Source organism: Salvelinus fontinalis, chromosome 33 (assembly GCF_029448725.1).
Source record: "Salvelinus fontinalis isolate EN_2023a chromosome 33, ASM2944872v1, whole genome shotgun sequence".
Taxonomy (NCBI): domain Eukaryota; kingdom Metazoa; phylum Chordata; class Actinopteri; order Salmoniformes; family Salmonidae; genus Salvelinus; species Salvelinus fontinalis.
Genome location: NC_074697.1, coordinates 23,398,801 through 23,416,833, shown reverse-complemented (window position 1 = coordinate 23,416,833; position 18,033 = coordinate 23,398,801). Strand labels below are relative to the sequence as shown.

General features: G+C 42.1%; 1 protein-coding gene across 1 annotated transcript; it reads right to left on the bottom strand.

Annotated features, from left to right (window-relative positions):
- Positions 1-1,312: 1,312 nt before the first annotated feature.
- nos2b (nitric oxide synthase 2b, inducible) lies at positions 1,313-17,676 on the bottom strand. The gene is given in 25 exon segments (XM_055895343.1): positions 1,313-1,791; positions 1,934-2,128; positions 2,295-2,443; positions 2,591-2,712; positions 2,859-2,946; positions 3,136-3,346; positions 3,592-3,761; positions 3,890-4,080; positions 4,187-4,265; positions 4,396-4,528; positions 4,776-4,950; positions 7,042-7,091; positions 7,202-7,306; positions 7,624-7,768; positions 9,498-9,580; positions 9,721-9,915; positions 12,835-12,936; positions 13,160-13,334; positions 14,134-14,273; positions 14,427-14,568; positions 16,176-16,267; positions 16,438-16,600; positions 17,046-17,185; positions 17,374-17,472; positions 17,569-17,676. Coding segments are annotated over 25 exon segments (3,303 nt in total). The 3' UTR covers positions 1,313-1,740.
- Positions 17,677-18,033: the final 357 nt, after the last annotated feature.

Sequence of the window (18,033 nt, the reverse complement as noted above, 5' to 3'; positions counted from 1 at the left end):
ATTTACATAAGTATTCCAACCCTTTACTTAATTGAAGCACCTTTGGCAGCGAATACAGCCTCAAGTCTTCTTGCGTATAATGCTACTAGTTTGGCACACCTGTATTTGGGGAGTTTCTCCCATTCTTCTCTGCAGATTCTCTCAAGCTCTGTCTGGTTGGATGGGGAGCTTTGCGGCATAGCTATTTTCAGGTCTCACCAGAGACGTTTGATCGGGTTCAGACCCTTGCTGGGCCACTCAAGGACATTCAGAGACTTGTCCCGAAGCTAACTCTTGCGTTGTCTTGGCTGTGTGCTTAGGGTTGTTTTCCTGTTGCAAGGTGAACCTTCGCACCAGCCTGAGGTTCTGAACACTCTGGAGCAGGTTTTCATCATGGATCTCTCTGTACTTTGCTTCGTTCTTTGCCTCGATCCTGACTAGTCTCTCAGTCCATGCCGCTGAAAAACATCCTCGCAACATGATGCTGCCTCCACAATGTTTCACCGTAGTGATGGTGCCAGATTTCCTCCAGACATGATGCTTGGCATTCATGAAAAATAGTTCAATCTTGGTTTCATCAGACCGGGAATCTTGATTTTCATGGTCTGAGAGTCTTTAGGGGACTTTTGTCAAACTCCAAGTGGGCTGTCATGTGCTTTTTACTGAGGAGAGGCTTTCGTCTGGCCACAGAGTAACTATAGAGCTCTGGTAGAGTGACCATTGAAATCTTGGTCACCACCCTGGCCAAGGCCCTTCTCTCCTGATTGATCAGTTTAGCCAGGCGGCCAGCTCTAGGAAGAGTATTGGTGGTTCCAAACTTCTTCCATTTAAGAATGATGGAGACCACTGTTCTTGGGGACTTTCAATGCTGCAGAAATGCTTTGGGACCCTTCCCCAGATCTGTGCCTCGACACAATCCTGTCTCGGAGCACTACGGACACTTCCTTCGACCCCGTGGCCTGGTTTTTGCTCTGACGTGCACTGTCAACTGTGGGACCTTATATAGACAGGTGTGTGCTTTTCCAAATCATGTCCAATCAATTGAAACATCTCAAGGATGATCAATGGAAACAGGATGCACCTGAGCTCTATCTCAAGTCTCATAGAAAAGGGTCTGAATAATTAAGTAAATAAGGTATTTCTGTTTTTTATTTTGTATAAATTTGCAAACATTTCTAAAAGCCTGTTTTTGCTTTGTCATTATGGGGTATTGTGTGTGCTGTAGATTGCTGAGGATTTTTTATTATTTAATACATTTTAGAATAAGGCTGTAATGTAACAAAATGTGGAAAAGTGAAGGGGTACATGCTAAAATCGCCTCTGACTACAATGGTTATGTAATATGATTTTTATTTAAATTAATGTTCACAACATGAAAAACACATTCTGCTTACAAGCATATTAAACATTTTCATAATTTAGATTCAACAATCCCACATTCTGTTATATTGTACAAATGCTACATAGACTTAAAACCTATGCATCTATAATCAATCTTTAATATCATCATGTGAATGTAAATGTTATAATCATCTCTTTGAAATATACTTAAAGGGACATTTTTCAGGCAGAGGGCCAAAGGATGGCTAGGTGGTATGCTTGGGACCACCAACAGCTACAAACATGTTCCAAAGTGACAATCCTAATCTATCACCAAAAACAAAAACAGGGCATCACAGGAATAGCGCAAAATGCATGTTATGTCTAGATCTTTCTCTGTCCATTGAGTTTATTCCCACAAGCCAGCAGAGCCCGACCACCTCACTTCTGAAACTGGGCTCCAAAAATGTCCTCATGGTACCTCTTCTGGATCTGCAAATAAAGAAACAAACATACAAACCATAAAAGCATTGTAAAACACTGTCCACTTACTACAGTATTGTAACTAGATTAAGAGGCAGTATGGCATACATATTCGTTTTCATATTAATGATTGAGAGGAAAGTGAACCAACCTTTAGCTGGGCCAGGTATTCTCCTGCCTGGGTGAGGGTGATGCCAAGCTTGCTGCTCAGAATCTCCTGTACTGCTAGAGTAACTCCCTGGGCCATGTTCACACCCCCACACACATAGAAGTGACCCTCCTTCTGGTGCAACACACTCAGCACCTCCTCTGCCATCCTCTCCCTCAGTACATCCTGGACATAGACCTGCTCACACACAGAGGCCAAAAGTTAGGAATAGGAGGCACAGTACAGGGAAATAGGACAAATTTTAAGCTTCAATCTTCCATTGAATCTCAAGCCAATCTGATTCAATCAAGCTTTTCAAACGCTCACTCAGTATATGATTTGTTTCAAAATGATGCAACAGTACCTTTGGGAGACCTGGCTGGCGGGAATATGCAGAGGTAACACTCTTCAGGACCCCTCGCCTTCTCATCTCCAGTGTCTCCTCTTGGTATAAATGGTCAGTCTCTGAACTCTGGCAGCCAAACACCAGGCTCATAGGACTTCCAGAGAACTCTGTCAAGACAAAACCATAGCCCTTAAGGTCAGAGAGCTTGTATCAACAGACACACAGACAGGCACACAGACAGGCACACAGACAGGCACACAGACAGGCACACAGACAGGCACACAGACAGGCACACAGACAGGCACACACACTACCTGGGTGTTTCATGTCGTGTAGCCGTTGTTGCCAGAAGCTTCGGAAGGGCGCGATGCCACTGCCAGCCCCCACCAGAATGACTGGAGTGCTGGGCTCTGCTGGGAGGTGGAACCCACCTGAACTGTAAACAATAACACATAATCAGTTAGCTTCACTTTAAATAATAATCTCAATTCATTTTACTGGGGATAGGCTACAACCTTGCATTTTGTGCAATTGAAGAGTGTACCAGCCTACTGACATACTGTATGTTACAATGTTCTATACCTGTAGATAAAACATGGTACCAGGTCTCCTTTCTTAATGGTATCCAGCCAGGTGCTGCAGACCCCGTGGTGAAGAGGACCCTGTCCATCTAGTGTAAGACCATTACAGAAAAATACAGTACAGTTACTTTCCCAGCCAAGAGATAACAGTTCAAATTCCTTTCAAAGCATTTGATAACTGCTGTATTGTCATTTCTAAGTTGATTTGCCCTGTCCTGTACCTTGGATGAGAGTGTTTACTGAATGTAAAAAAAAAAATCTAATCTAATGTTCTGTACCTTGTGTGTGATAGTTGAGCACTGTCAGAGTGAGATGTAGCTCATTGGGGTGGAGCTGAGGGGAGGAGCTGATGGAGTAGAGGCGGGGCTTGAGCAGAGGCAGCTGGCTGAGGAGGAAGGCTGCAGAGGGTTCTAAAGACGGGAACTCCTCCAGGACTTCCAGGAAGTTGGGAACACGGAACATCTTCCAGGTCGTGTACTCCTGAGAGTCCTGACGGCAAATGAAGACAGAAGCTAAGTAACTTGCAAAATATCTGTTGATATTATTTTTTGGAAAGAGCATAGGCTTACAGAGTTCTATGTATGAAATAGTGCTACAGGAACCAATGATTTTTACATTTTCTTCAATTCTATACAATTCCAATAGGTGGTACGTCAAAACCTCTTCTTTCATGATATATTTCTTTTTTTCAAAGACAATAATGAACACTAGTCCTGGAGACAAACAGAAGTTACCTTTGCCAAGGACAGTAGACGCTGGCGGTGCCCGTCCTGTTTCGCCAACTGAGAGAGCTTGTGGAGGAGGTTCTGACAGGGGGGCGTGGTCACATCCAGGAAGTAGGTGAGTGCCTGAGACAAAGGGCATGCTGGGATGCGTCCGACAGTCTGCCAGTTTTTCTCATCATCTTTTGGGAAATAGAAATGCAGAGTAATCTTAATAGCGGCATTTTTTCGAAGACGTGTCTTCCTCACAAAAATCAGATTTTACCGTGGTTACCTCAATCAGCACCCTTATTAATGAATAGTGTTGTACCTCGGCAGGTGTCAGAATGGTATTCCAGTCGTAGGCACTGGTTGGTTGGGGGCATATGGGGAAGGAACTTTAGGATGCCAGCCACCAGTTGAGGGAGATTCCCTGGGAAAACACCAACATGGTCTCCTGGAGAAAAGTTCATGACCTCTGCACTTCTCTCCCTCTCCAACTCCACCAAAATGGTGGACCGGCTAGAAACAAGAATGACAATGCTGAATTAAACTCTGTCAAAATTGAGTCCTGTCAAAAACATTGAAAGAATTGTAATAATAACTTGCTAGATGACAAGAACTGAACCTTGAATGGGGGCTCTGTAGATTATGTTTGCTCTTCAGTTTCATAGGGAAGACCGTTTTAGAGTGAATGGCTGAAAGTGCTGTGAAAGAGAGGACAATGAAAATCATCACATACAACTGGCTGACTGAAAAACAAGACTAGTTTATAATGCTTTATAGTGCTACACCAGTCCCTTGTCAAATGTCCATCCACTGGTCCATGTGTAGTACCTGTGATGCGGTCCTGGGGGCAGCTCTCCAGTGCTATGCGGTATTTTAGTGGGTCCCAGGCCTCGCAGAATCGCTCTGCCCCAGGGAGCTGCAGACTCAGCTGTCCCTGGATGTTGAACTCCTTATAGGCATCCTGGAAGCAGAGAAAGGGTCCTTAGGCTCAATGATTCAAAACACTACGTAGATCAATATGATATGCAAATGCTTGTGAGAGTAAAGATCATAACAGGTCTTTTTTGTAATGATACTTGAGCATATACTGTAGTAGACATACCAGGAGTATGTTAATATGTATGCTATAAAATATACTGCAAACAGGTTCGTCGACACGTGGCTAAGATCCACTTTTAAGAGAGTGACATCCTCCCTTGTCCGCCTACCTTGAGAGCGGTGAGAGCCCAGGCAGAGAAGGCCTCCTCCTGTCCGTTCAGTTCATCCCCCTCTCCAGTGGGCGTCACCCGCTCTGCCCCCAGCTCCTCCAGCTTGGCATCCACGGCATGGGCGAATGCACAGAACTGTGGGTACATCTTCGAGCCCAGCCCAAACACACAGTACCTGGGGGAGGAGAGAGGAGATAAGACCAGTTTCAAAACTAAAGAGGTGTCTCAGAAACTGTAGTCAAGCTGCAACTTCATCAAATGAGTACATCTTAAAGACATGTACGTGCCTTCGGAAAGTATTCAGACCCCTTGACTTTTTCTACATTTTGTTAGGTTACAGCCTTATTCCAAAATTATTAAATTGTTATTTCTTTTCCTTTATCTATCTACACACAATACTCCATAATGACAAAGCAAAAATGTTTTTGTTTTTTTACAAATCTGAACACAATACACCATAATGACAAAGCAAAAACAGTTTATTTTTTGTGCTAATTTATAAAAAAAAAAATGAAAACAGAATTATTACATTTACATAAGTATTCAGACCCTTTACTCAGTACTTTGTTGAAGCACCTTTGGTAGCAATTACAACCTTGAGTCTTCTTGGGTATGACACTACAAGCTCGGCACTGTCAGGCTGTGTATGAACGTGAAGTCAGGTGCAGGAGAGCAGAGTATGATTAAATAAAGCGCACTTTATTTTAGTTCCAAACCGGGAGCACAACAAAAACAAACGCACTCTAAAAACGGAACAATAAAGTAAAGCGCTCAACAACCACAACATAACATTAAAATAATTACACACAAAACATGATGGGAAATAGAGGGTTAAATACAAGTAGATTGATTGGGGAAATGAAAACCAGGTGTGTATGAAAATAAGACAAGACAAATGGAAATATGAAAAATGGAGCGGCGATGGCTAGAAAGCCGGCGACGTCGATCGCCGAACGCCGCCCGAACAAGGAGAGGAGCCGACTTCGGCGGAAGTCGTGACAGGCACACCTGTATTTGGGGACTTTCTCCCATTCTTCTCTGTAGATCCTCCCAAGCTCTGTCAGGTTGGATGGGGAGCGTTGCTGCATAACTGTTTGCAGGCCTCTCCAGAGATGTTCAATCGGGTTCTAGCTCTGGCTGGGCCACTCAAGGACATTCAGAGACTTGTCCCGAAGCCTGTCCTGCTTTGTCTTGGCTGTGTGCTTAGGGTCGTTGTACTATTGGAAGGTGAATCTTTTCCCCAGTCTGAGATCTTGAGCGCTCTGGAGCAGGTTTTCATCAAGGATCTCTCTGTTCTTTGCTCTGTTCATCTTTCCCTCTGTCCTGACTAGTCTCCCAGTCCCTGCCACTGAAAAACACCCCTACAGCATAATGCTGCCACCACCATGTTTCACCGTAGGAATGGTGCCAAGTTTCCTTCAGGCGTGACTCTTGGCATTCAGGCCAAAGAGTTGAATATTGGTTTCATCAGAACAGATAATCTTGTTTCTCATGGTCTGAGAGTCTTTAGCTGCCTTTTGGCTGCAGAGATGGTTGTCCTTCTGGAAGGTTCTCCCATCTCCACAGAGGAATTCTAGAGCTCTGTCAGAGTGACCATCTGGTTCTTGGTCACCACCCTGATCAAGGCCCTTCTCCCCTGATTGCTCAGTTCAGCCGGGCGGTCAGCTCTAGGAAGAGTATTGGTGGTTCCAAACTTCTTCCATTTAAGAATGATGGAGGCCACTGTGTTCTTGGGGACCTTCAATACTGACAAAATGTTTTGGTACCCTTCCCCAGAACTGTGCCTCGACACAATCCTGTCTCGGAGCTCTACGTACAATTCCTCCGACCTCATGGCTTGGTTTTTGCTTTGACATGCACTGTCAACTGTGGGACCTTATATAGACAAGTGTGTGCCTTTCCAAATCATGTCCAAACAATTGATTTTACCACAGGTGGACTCCAAGGATGATCAATGGAAACAGGATGCACCTGAACTCAATTTCAAGTCTCATGACAAAGGGTCTGAATACTTATGTAAATAAGTTATTTCTGCATTTCTTTTTTTGTTGTTGCAAAAAAGTCTTAAAACCTATTTTTGCTTAGTCATTATTGGGTATTGTACGGAGATTGCTGAGGATTAAAAGAAATACAAATAATTTAGAATAAGGCTAGAACGTAACAAAATGTGGAAAAAGTCAAGGGGGTCTGATTCCGAAGGCACTCGACATGTACAGCCCAATACGGAGAGGACAATGCAGAGAGAAATGCTTGAGATACTACTTACCTTAACTTGTTCCTGAGATACTGCAAAGAGAAAAGCTGCTTCTTGAAACTCTAGAGAAAGAAATATTAACATGTGTTGAATATTGAGACATTACATTTTATAAATGTGGGGGAAAATTCTTTTGTTAATATCTTCAAAATACAGAAACACAAAAACACACCTCTCCATTTCCAGGGGAGTCTCCATTCCCAAAGGTGCTAGTTACCACAACCAGAAGGCTCTCCTGTTCCATGTCACTGAAGTTATAGTCCTCCATACAGAGCAACTTTAAACATATACAGAGCAGCTTTAGTTAACTTTGTAAACATTGTGGGCAATTTTGAGGACATTAGTGACTTAAGACATCAACAGATTGTACATTATTGTACATTATACAAGCACATCTACTAGATAACTCCCTGTTGTGTTCTGTAAATGAACTCTTACTGAGCTCAATATAGTCCTCACATACATATAGATTCCAATTAAACTAGAGTTTTACATTTATTCACAGTGGTTAACACACACAAATGCCCTGAAGCACATTAGCCTGAGGCAGTAGGCCCTCTATCAGCCTTTATAGAGATGAGATAGATCTCCTACCCTGGAGTTGAAGGCACAGTTTAGCATGGAGTTCACTCTCTGGGCCAATGTCTGTGATTTCCCTGTTTCAGTAGCGTACAGGACAGTGCAGCGCACCCTGTTAGCCAGCACTCTGCTCATGAGGGTTGAAGAAAAGAACGCCGCCCTATAGGAAGGAACCAGTCATGAATGATAATACGTTGTAATGCATTATGAGCATGGCTTAGCTCAAAGTCAACCATTATATGGTTTTCAGTGGCTGGCTAAAGTTTTTACCCCCCTTGGCATTTTTCCTTTTTTGTTGCCTTACAACCTGGAATTAAAATAGATTTTTTGGGGGGTTGTATCATTTGATTTACACAACATGCCCACCTCTTTGAAGATGCAAAACATTTTTTATTGTGAGACAAACAAGAAATAAGTCAATACTTAGTAGAGCCACCTTTTGCAGCAATTACAGCTGCAAGTCTCTTGGGGTATGTCTCTATAAGCTTGGCACATCTAGCCACTGGGATTTTTGCCATTCTTCAAGGAAAAACTGCTCCAGCTCCTCCAAGTTGGATGGGTTCCGCTGGTGTACAGCAATCTTTACGTCATACCACAGCTTTTCAATTGGATTGAGGTCTGGGCTTTGACTGGGCCATTCCAAGACATTTAAAGGTTTCCCCTTAAACCACTTGAGTGTTGCTTTAGCAGTGTGCTTAGGGTCATTGTCCTGCTGGAAGGTGAACCTCCATCCCAGTCTCAAATCTCTGGAAGACTGAAAAAGGTTTCCCTCGAGAATTTCCCTGTATTTAGCGCCATCCATCATTCCTTCAATTCTGACCAATTTCCCAGTCCCTGCCGATGAAAAACATCCCCACCACATGATGCTGCCAACACCATGGGTTTGTGCCAGACATAGCGTGTTCCTTGATGGCCAAAAAGCTCAATTTTAGTCTCATCTGACCAGAGTACCTTCTTCCATATGTTTGGGGAGTCTCCCACATGCCTTTTGGCGAACACCAAACGTGTTTGCTTATTTTTTCTTTAAGCAATGGCTTTTTTCTGGCCACTCTTCCGTAAAGCCCAGCTCTGTGGAGTGTACGGATTAAAGTAGTCCTATGGACAGATACTCCAATCTCCGCTGTGGAGCTTTGCAGCTCCTTCAGGGTTATCTTTGGTCTCTTTGTTGCCTCTCTGATTAATGCCCTCCTTGCCTGGTTTGTGAGTTTTGGTGGGCTGCCCTCTCTTGGCAGGTTTATTGTGGTGCCATATTCTTTCAATTTTTTAATAATGGATTTAATGGTGCTCCATGTGATGTTCAAAGTTTCTGCTATTTTTTTAATAACCCAACCCTGATCTGTACTTCTCCACAATATTGTCCCTGACCTGTTTGGAGAGCGCTTTGGTCTTCATGGTGTCGCTTGCTTGGTGGTGCCGCTTGCTTAGTTGTGTTGCAGACTCTGGGGCCTTTTAGAACAGGTGTTTATATACTGAGATCATCTGACAGATCATGTGACACTTAGATTACGCAAAGGTGGACTTTATTTAACTAATTATGTGACTTCTGAAGGTAATTGGTTGCACCAAATGTTATTTAGGAGCTTCATAGCAAAGGGGGGCGGATACATATGCACGACCACTTTTCAGTTATTTTTGAATTTTTGAAAAGGTTATTTTTTCATTTCGCCAATTTGGACTATTTTGTGTATGTCCATTACATGAAATCCAAATAAAAATCCATTGAAATTGCAGGGTGCAATGCAACAAAATAGGAAAAATGCCAAGGGGGATGAATACTTTTGCAAGGCACTGTATAGCTATGTCAATGGACTGCATTATAATTTATAACTCATCATGAATGTATTTATAAATCATTAAAGATATGGTTGTCATAGTCCAAGGAGGATTACCTGGCCACCGCTTTGAAGCTGATCTGTTGCTTCTTCAGGCACATCTCTCCATTTGTCCAGACATGGGTCATCCAGGGGTCAGGCTTCAAACAACAACAACAACAACAACAGTCACAGACGATCATATAGCAACTGCCCTGTAATTCTGTAAGGTGGACCTTAACCAGATGAATTATATAGCCTATATACTATGCACAATACAGGATGGTGTCTCAGAATCTACCTGGTAGTAGAAGAAGGGAGAGAGGATGTAGTTGACCATCTCCTGGTGGAAGACGGGGGTGAGGGAGCCAGACATGGGAGGAACCAGCCAGGCCCAGTCTGCAGGGCAGCCGCCGCGCAGCCGGAACTCTGTCTCCAAGTGCTTCATGAAGGACTCGGCTGCAGAGTGGTGGTCTGTGATGGTTACCTTGTTCTTCTGCAGCGTACAGTAATGAGACAAAAGGAGTGCATTTATCTCAAGGAAAACTCCAGATGACGGCTGAACCATTGTCATTGTAGTGTAGCATCCTCTGGCAAAATATTATGGGATGGAAGCATCTTACTTTAATGCAGGGAAACTTAAATCCGTTTTACGTAATTTCTCCCAGCATGTTACATGTGCAACCAGAGGGAAAAAAACTCTAGACCACCTTTAATCCACACACAGAGACGTGTACAAAGCTCTCCCTCACCCTCCATTGGCAAATCTGACCAGAACTCTATCTTCCTGATTCCTGCTTACAAGCAAAAACTAAAGCAGGAAGTACCAGTGACTCGCTCAATACGGAAGTGGTCAGATGACGCAGATGCTAAGCTACAGGACTGTTTTGCTAGCACAGACTGGAATATGTTCCAGGATTCTTCCAATGGCATTGAGGAGTACACCACATCAGTCACTGGCTTCATCAATAAGTGCATTGATGACGTCGTCCCCACAGTGACCATACGTACATAACCCAACCAGAAGCCATGGATTACAGGCAACATCCGCACTGAGCTAAAGGGTAGAGCTGCCGCTTTTGAACCCAGACGCTTAGAAGAAATCCCACTATGCCCTCCAACAAACCATCAAACAGGCAAAGTGTCAATACAGGAATAAGATTGAATCCTACTACACCGGCTCCGATGCTCGTCGGATGTGGCAGGGCTTGCAAACTATTACGGACTACAACGGAAAGCACAGCCGTGAGCTGCCCAGTGACACAAGCCTACCAGATGAGCTGAATGACTTTGATTCACGATTCGAGGCAAGCAACACTGAAGCATTCATGAGAGCAACAGCTGTTCCGGACGTCTTTGTGATCACGCTCTCTGTTGCCGATGTAAGACCTCTAAAAAGGTCAACATTCACAAGGCCGAAGGGCCAGACGGATTACCAGGACGTGTACTCTGAGCATGCGTTAAACCAGCTGGTAAGTGTCTTCACTGACATTTTCAACCTGTTCCTGACCGAGTCTGTAATTCCAACATGTTTCAAACAGACCACCATAGTCCCTGTGCCTAAGAACACCAAGGTAACCAGCCTAAATGACTACTGACCCGTATCACTCACGTCTGTAGTCATGAAGTGCTTTGAAAGGCTGGTCATGGCTCACATCAACACCATTACCCCAGAAACCCTAGACCCACTCCAATTTGCATACTGCCCCAACAGATCCACAGATGACGCAATCTCTATTGCACTTCACACGGCCCTTTCCCACCTGGACAAAAGGAAGACCTACGTGAGAATGCTATTCATTGACTACAGCTCAGTGTTCAACACAATAGTGCCCTCAAAGCTCATCACTAAGCTAAGGACCCTGGGACTAAACACTTCCCTTTGCAACTGGATCCTGGACTTCCCGATGGGCTGAACCCAGGTGGTAAGGGTAGGTAACAACACATCTGCCACGCTGATCCTCAACACGGGGGCCCCTCAGGGGTGCGTGCTCAGTCCCCTCCTGTACTCCCTGTTCACCCATGACTGCATGGCCAAGCACGACTCCAAAGCCATCATTAAGTTTGCTGACGACACAACAGTGGAAGGCCTGATCACTGAAAATGATGAGACAGGTCAGAGACCTGGCAGTGTGGTGCCAGGATAACAACCTCTCCCTCATTGTGATCAAGACAATGGAGATGATTGTGGACTATAGGAAAAGTAGGGCCAAGCACACCCCATTCTCATAGACGGGGCTGTAGTAGAGCAGGTTGAGAGCTTCAAGTTCCTTGGCGTCCACATCACCAACGAACTGTCATAGTCCAAACACACCAAGACAGTCATGAAGAGGGCACTACAATGCCTATTGCCCCTCAGGAGACTGAAATGATTTGGCATAGGTCCTCAGATCATTTACATTTACATTTAAGTCATTTAGCAGACGCTCTTATCCAGAGCGACTTACAAATTGGAAAGTTCATACATATTCATCCTGGTCCCCCCATGGGGAATGAACCCACAACCCTGGCGTTGCAAGCACCATGCTCTACCAACTGAGCCACACGGGACCAAAACGTTCTACAGCTGCACCATCGATAGCATCAGGAATGGTTGCATCACTGCCTGGTATGGCAACTGCTCTGTCTCCGACCGCACGGCACTACAGAGGGTAGTGCGTAGAGCCCAGTACATCACTGAGGCCAAGCTTCCTGCCATCCAGGACCTCTATACCAGGCGGTGTCAGAGGAAGGTCCTAAACATTTCCAAAGACCAGCCACTCTAGTCGTAAAATGTACGGCAAGCAGTACCGGAGCGCAAAGTCTAGGTCCAAACTGCTTCTTAACAGCTTCTACCCCAAGCCATAAGACTCCTCTCTGTTTAATTATCTATGCATAGTCACTTTACCTCTCCCTACATGTACATATTACCTCAACTAACCTGTGCCCCCGCACTTTAACTCTGTACCGGTACCCACTGTATATTGCCTCCCTACTGTTATTTTAGTGTTGCTCTTTAATTATTTGTTATTTTTCTATTTTTGTCTTTTTTTCATTTTTTGTTTGTATTTATTTATTGTTTACTTCAGTTTATTTAGGAAATACTTTCTTAACACGTATTTTTTTATTAAAACTGCATTGTTGTTTAAGGGCTTGTAAGTAAGCGTTTCACTGTAAGGTCTACACCTGTTGTATTCGGCGCATGTGACAAATGAAAATGGATTTGATTTGATTAGAAAATTGTAGGTATTTTTAAAAAATGTAACAAAACAACAGCAAAAACAAGAACATAACTTGGGATCTCTACTGGGAATAACATCATTCAAAAGGCACACGTACATCTGAGCTATCTTTTTAGCAGGTATGGTAACAGTTGAATAAGATGAGAAAAAAGAATAACATGCCTTTGGATTGGCCCTGTATATGTGAAGGTTACCTGGAAACTGTATATGACTGCAACATTGATGGTTACCAAGGCCTGGTCCTTCCACAGTGAGGACAGCTTGTGCGTCTCCAGGCCCATCCTGCGACCCACTTCCTGTACGGACAGGAAGCCAAAACATTCTCATCCATTGCATCATTGTCAAGTCAGACAGAATTGTGTTGCGGAGGCGTGAAACAAGAAAACATTTTTAAACAGAAAATTTGATTTTTGGTTATTGCTGATGAGGTTACCTCCTCCATTTCAAAACATTTGCTAATCCTGCTGAGCACAACCCTGTGCTGTAGCTATGGTGATTACCTATGAAAGTGAGTCTTACCTCCAAGATGTTATAACGCTGATAGTCACAGAAATCCCTCACGCCAATCTCAGTGCCCATGTACCAGCCATTAAAGGGACAGGCTGGGAATTCAAGTCCACCAATCTCCATCAGCATGTTGGACACCGCAGGCAGAGCATACCACTTCAGTCCTAGGTCTTTGAACCACTTATGCCTAATGACGAAAGATCAACACAATATATTTGCTAATAATATATAAAAGAGGACACCCAAAAACACCACCACTTGGATAGATGTGGTTAGTTTCTGTAGTGAATCATTCAGTCCTCAATGTGACATCTTTTCCATACACAATGAGTTACATACACACAGTTGTGCTCACTAGCAAAGCTGCTTGAAACACTTGACTCAATTCCGTATTGTGTCCAGTGAAACGAATGAAGGACCACTTTGGAGTGGTTAGACATTTAAATAAAAGAAAATGGTACAGGTCATTGGGCCCTCCTAGAGCTGGCTTTGGGAAACTATTTGGATAAAGGAATGTTGCCTTGCAGACAAGTTCTATAGAGCTCTTCACTCTCTCCCATTCAGCTCCATTCCTCAAGAGCTCCAGACGGCTGATTTTAAAAAACTATTTTATGATTCAAGTTCTTGAGCAACTGTGGGCAATGGTTTGAAATTACCCAGGCAGCAACACAACACATTGACTTAATTAGATAACTACTACTTAAAAACATCACCATGGCTATGGAGGCCTGATGGTCTGAATCCTATGTATCTCTGATGAATGCAATCTGTGGAAAATCTAGTATGGAATCAAATGGATTTGCATACACGTGTGTCATAACATAACTGTTATGTAGTGGTATCGTAACCAAGCAACATCTCTTTGCCAATGAAAGTCATTGTATGTAGTGGAATAGCTATGATAACTCTCTGCAGGCTTGACCTTGTATTTGTTCTCAAAAGTGTGTTTAAATAACCATCCAATACAAACCAAACAAGTCACTCACTGGGGGTGTTCCATGGAAACCTCCAAGATCAGGTGTGGAGGGATTTCATAAAGGTCTGGGTCCTCCCCGTTGACCTGCAGGACTAGTGGCAACACATCGAAGAGGCCGTATTGAGGTTTCCATCCAAGCTGGATACAGATCTTTAAGAACACAGGACAAAAGTAACTAACTTTTAAAAATGTATCTTCTCAAATGAACACATACAGTATCTGAGCTCTATCTTAGATGTTTGAATAGATGTTATTGAAATAGCTGGGGTAGAGCATGGTGGCTATAGCTACTAGATATAGTACCTTAGTGAATTCTACACTGGATGGGTCTCCCTGGATACTGCCATCAGGCATCTGGTAACCTGCATACTTCAACAACTGGCTGTTCCACACCCGGAAATCATGCCCGTCTTCCTTTCTCGGAGGAAAGACGGTAATCGCAGACCTGAAATAAATAAGACACAAGAAGAAGATCTGTAATAACATATATGGACAAACTAAAAAACTCATGGAAGGACCTTGAAAAACTGTCCCTTAACAAAGTGAATGACCTATAGCAGGTTTCCCCAATATGCAGCCCATGGGCAATTTTACTTGTTTTCTGAGGAAGAAATATATAAATAGTCTAATCATTTTTGTTGTTGACATAAAAGACTAATAAGGTCACTAGGAAATCAGCTCAAATCAGCTTAATGCATAAATAGAGAGGCATATGTGATCGTATCCCAATGTAATCAAGGTTTCAAATTATTCTGTTTTTCTCAAATACTATATCTGTTTGGGATTCTTACAGTCAATATGCAGCGTACAAATTATTTATAACTATGTTCTGGCCTCCCGACCATCCGCTCAAGGCAAAATCAGCCTATGGCTGAATGTAATTGGGGACCCCTGACCTACAGTATTGCCCTCACGGAGTAAAGGGTTGAAGGTTCAAGTCAAGGGCAAGAAATAACATGTGATACAGGTGTATTAGCAGAATGTATTTTACAATTGTACATTTACATTTTTTTATTTTAGCAGACACTCTTATCCAGAGCAACTTACAGTTAGTGGAACAAACCTGTAGTTTACATTTTACACATTTCTAACTTCACACAAAGTCAGTGGTGTAAAGTACTTAAGTAAAAATAATACTTAAATATTTAAGACGTTTTGGGGGATATCTGAGCTTGACTATTTATATTTTTGGCAACTTTTACTTTTATTTCACTACATTCCTAAAGAAAATAATGTACTTTTTACTCCATACATTTTCCCTGACACCCAAAAGTACTTTGTTACATTTTGACAGGAAAATGGTCCAATTCACACACTTATCAAGAGAACATCCCTGGTCATCCCTACTGCCTCTCATCTGGCAGACTCACTAAACACAAATGCTTCGTTCATAAATTATGTCTGAGTGTCGTCAATAAAAAATACAAAATAAAATTGTGCCATCTGGTTTTCTTAATATAAGGAAGTTGAAATGATTTATAATTTTACTTTGATACTTAAGTAATGTTACATTTTAGTAATTCCATTTACTTTTGATACTTAAGTATATTTGAAACCAAATACTTTTACACTTTTACTCAAGTAGTATTTTACTTGGTGACTTTCACTTTTACTTGAGTCATTTTATGTCAAGTTATCTGAACTTTTACTCAAGTATGACAATTGAGTACTTTTTCCACCACTGCACTGAGTTGAGAGTTTTTTTTTTAAAGAGATTATCTTTACTCTGTGTTTTCTGCCCTCTGCCTATTATCTCATACTTCCAATCATGTCATGTTTCATGAAGAATGCTGCATTAGTTAGGCTACCTCAGAAAGTAGGGCTGTCGGTCACCTAGGACTAGATTAAATCCGTGCTTCTAAAATGCACGCTATAGCCCGATTTAAATTGAAAGGCAATGTTGCTGTGTTCGCTGAGACTTCATTCACGTTAACGCTGCATATGATAGCTCAATCGAAAATGACCTTTCAATTACAATCGCGTTATAATGCGGATGTCCCACGCAGCGGATTTAATTTAGCCCATTTTCTTCCTTGTGCTGTGTTTGTTTACCTTAGGTTTCCTCCATTTGTGGCAAACTGTAAGTGTTCGCACAGAAACTGGAACATATCCTGAGTAGTCTTGCACTTTCTGGCATCAAACAGCTGCAGAACAATCCAAGAAACATGTATAATTAATTAGGTTAATTTACACATAGAACACACACGCCCATGTGCATGCATGAAAAACACAAACAAGAATAGATACTGAGATTGATACCCAATAGATAATGAGAAACATAAATGTATCTCTTCTGCCTTGTATGTTTTCTTACTTGTAAATTGGACCACTGAATCCTGCCGATGCATCTTGGGGCGTTCCTCCATGCTTGCCGAGCACCAAACGCCAATTCCTCAAAAGTCAATTGATAGGTTCCTGTGGAATCTATCTCCATAGTAATTTCCTCCAATCTGGCGAGGTGGTGTTCAATTTTGGGGCTATGCATTTGGGATTAAATTAGGATATGTGTAAATCATGGAAAACAAACAAATAGTAGAATAAAGAGGGGATAAAACATTTTTTTCCATTACAAACCTTTTGTAAGGCCCACATAGATGCTTCATAAATGATCTATAAGCAAATTCGTACAGTAGGCTATAAAGGCTAACTGGAGTAACTGTTTTCCCATACAGTCATAATTTATGAAGCATCTACGAAGGCCTTGTATAGTAAAGGGTTTATAAAGGCTCTTAAATGAACGACAGAAAATATAGGCTACAAACAATAAACGCCTATAAGGCATTAACGAATATTGTAATATTAACCAATAGTGTGTATTTTACAGATTATGCACTTAGTGGTGTCAGGCAATGCGTTGCACACATTTGGAATAATAATAATAATCGTCATCGTCATTAGAGAAGAATTACACTTATTACTTACATTTTGAAGGACTTGTAGTATTGGTTGATTAGGTCGATAGCCTGAGGTAGGATTTCAAGAGTAGCATCTTTGGGACCTCGCATTAGAGCCTTCGGAGTCATGACAGAACCTTCACAAACTTTTGATGTGCATGGTTGGTTCTGCATATGAAATAAAATAACAACGTTTCAATTCAAAGCCATTGCTTTATTTTATAGTGTTCAATCTGTTATGAAATAGAAAACACTACAATTCAGGCGCAGCTTCATAATTCGAGCAAAAGAGTAAAACAAATAAATTGCGGTACAATACCACGCCACACACAAAGCATCATAAACTGTAAACGCACCTTGACTGCCTGGTGGTGCAGCATGTCTTTGAGACTTGAGCCATCCTTCACGTTACGCACAGGTATAGAAAACGGACACCTGTTGGCTCTCGTTTCCCACTATGTGATGAACATACAGGAGAAACGGGTTAAACTTATGTCGCTGGCTTTTAGCACATTTTCTAAATTTATTTCGTCTGTAATCTTAATTCTTACCTTATTTGGTTTGGTCTGGTGAGACGTTTTGGTTTCATCATCCTGAAGCAGCTTCATCTAAATAATTGTAAAATAAATGCAGTTCATTATCATATTTGGAAATGCCATTTATCTCAATGATTCAAAATGTAAGTGCTTATAGGTTATTTTTCTTTGAGTTAAATCATTTTAAGTTCATTGAGTAACAAACACATATGAATATTTTGTTTAATTAAAGTGAAAAACCAAATGTTAAAGTTAAAATGTGCTCAATAGCTTTCAGTGTTGTGGCATAAACTCTTAAAAACATTTGAATTTCAATTATATAATAATCCCGGTATTTATTCTTACCTTGAACTCAAGGTGAGATGAGCATCAATTCCTCTCTGAAACTTTTCCTCCGGAGTTTTTTCAATTTATACCTGCCTGTAACGAAACTTGGGCAGGCTTACAGGGACCTGCCCCCGTTGTGTTACAGGCAGGTAG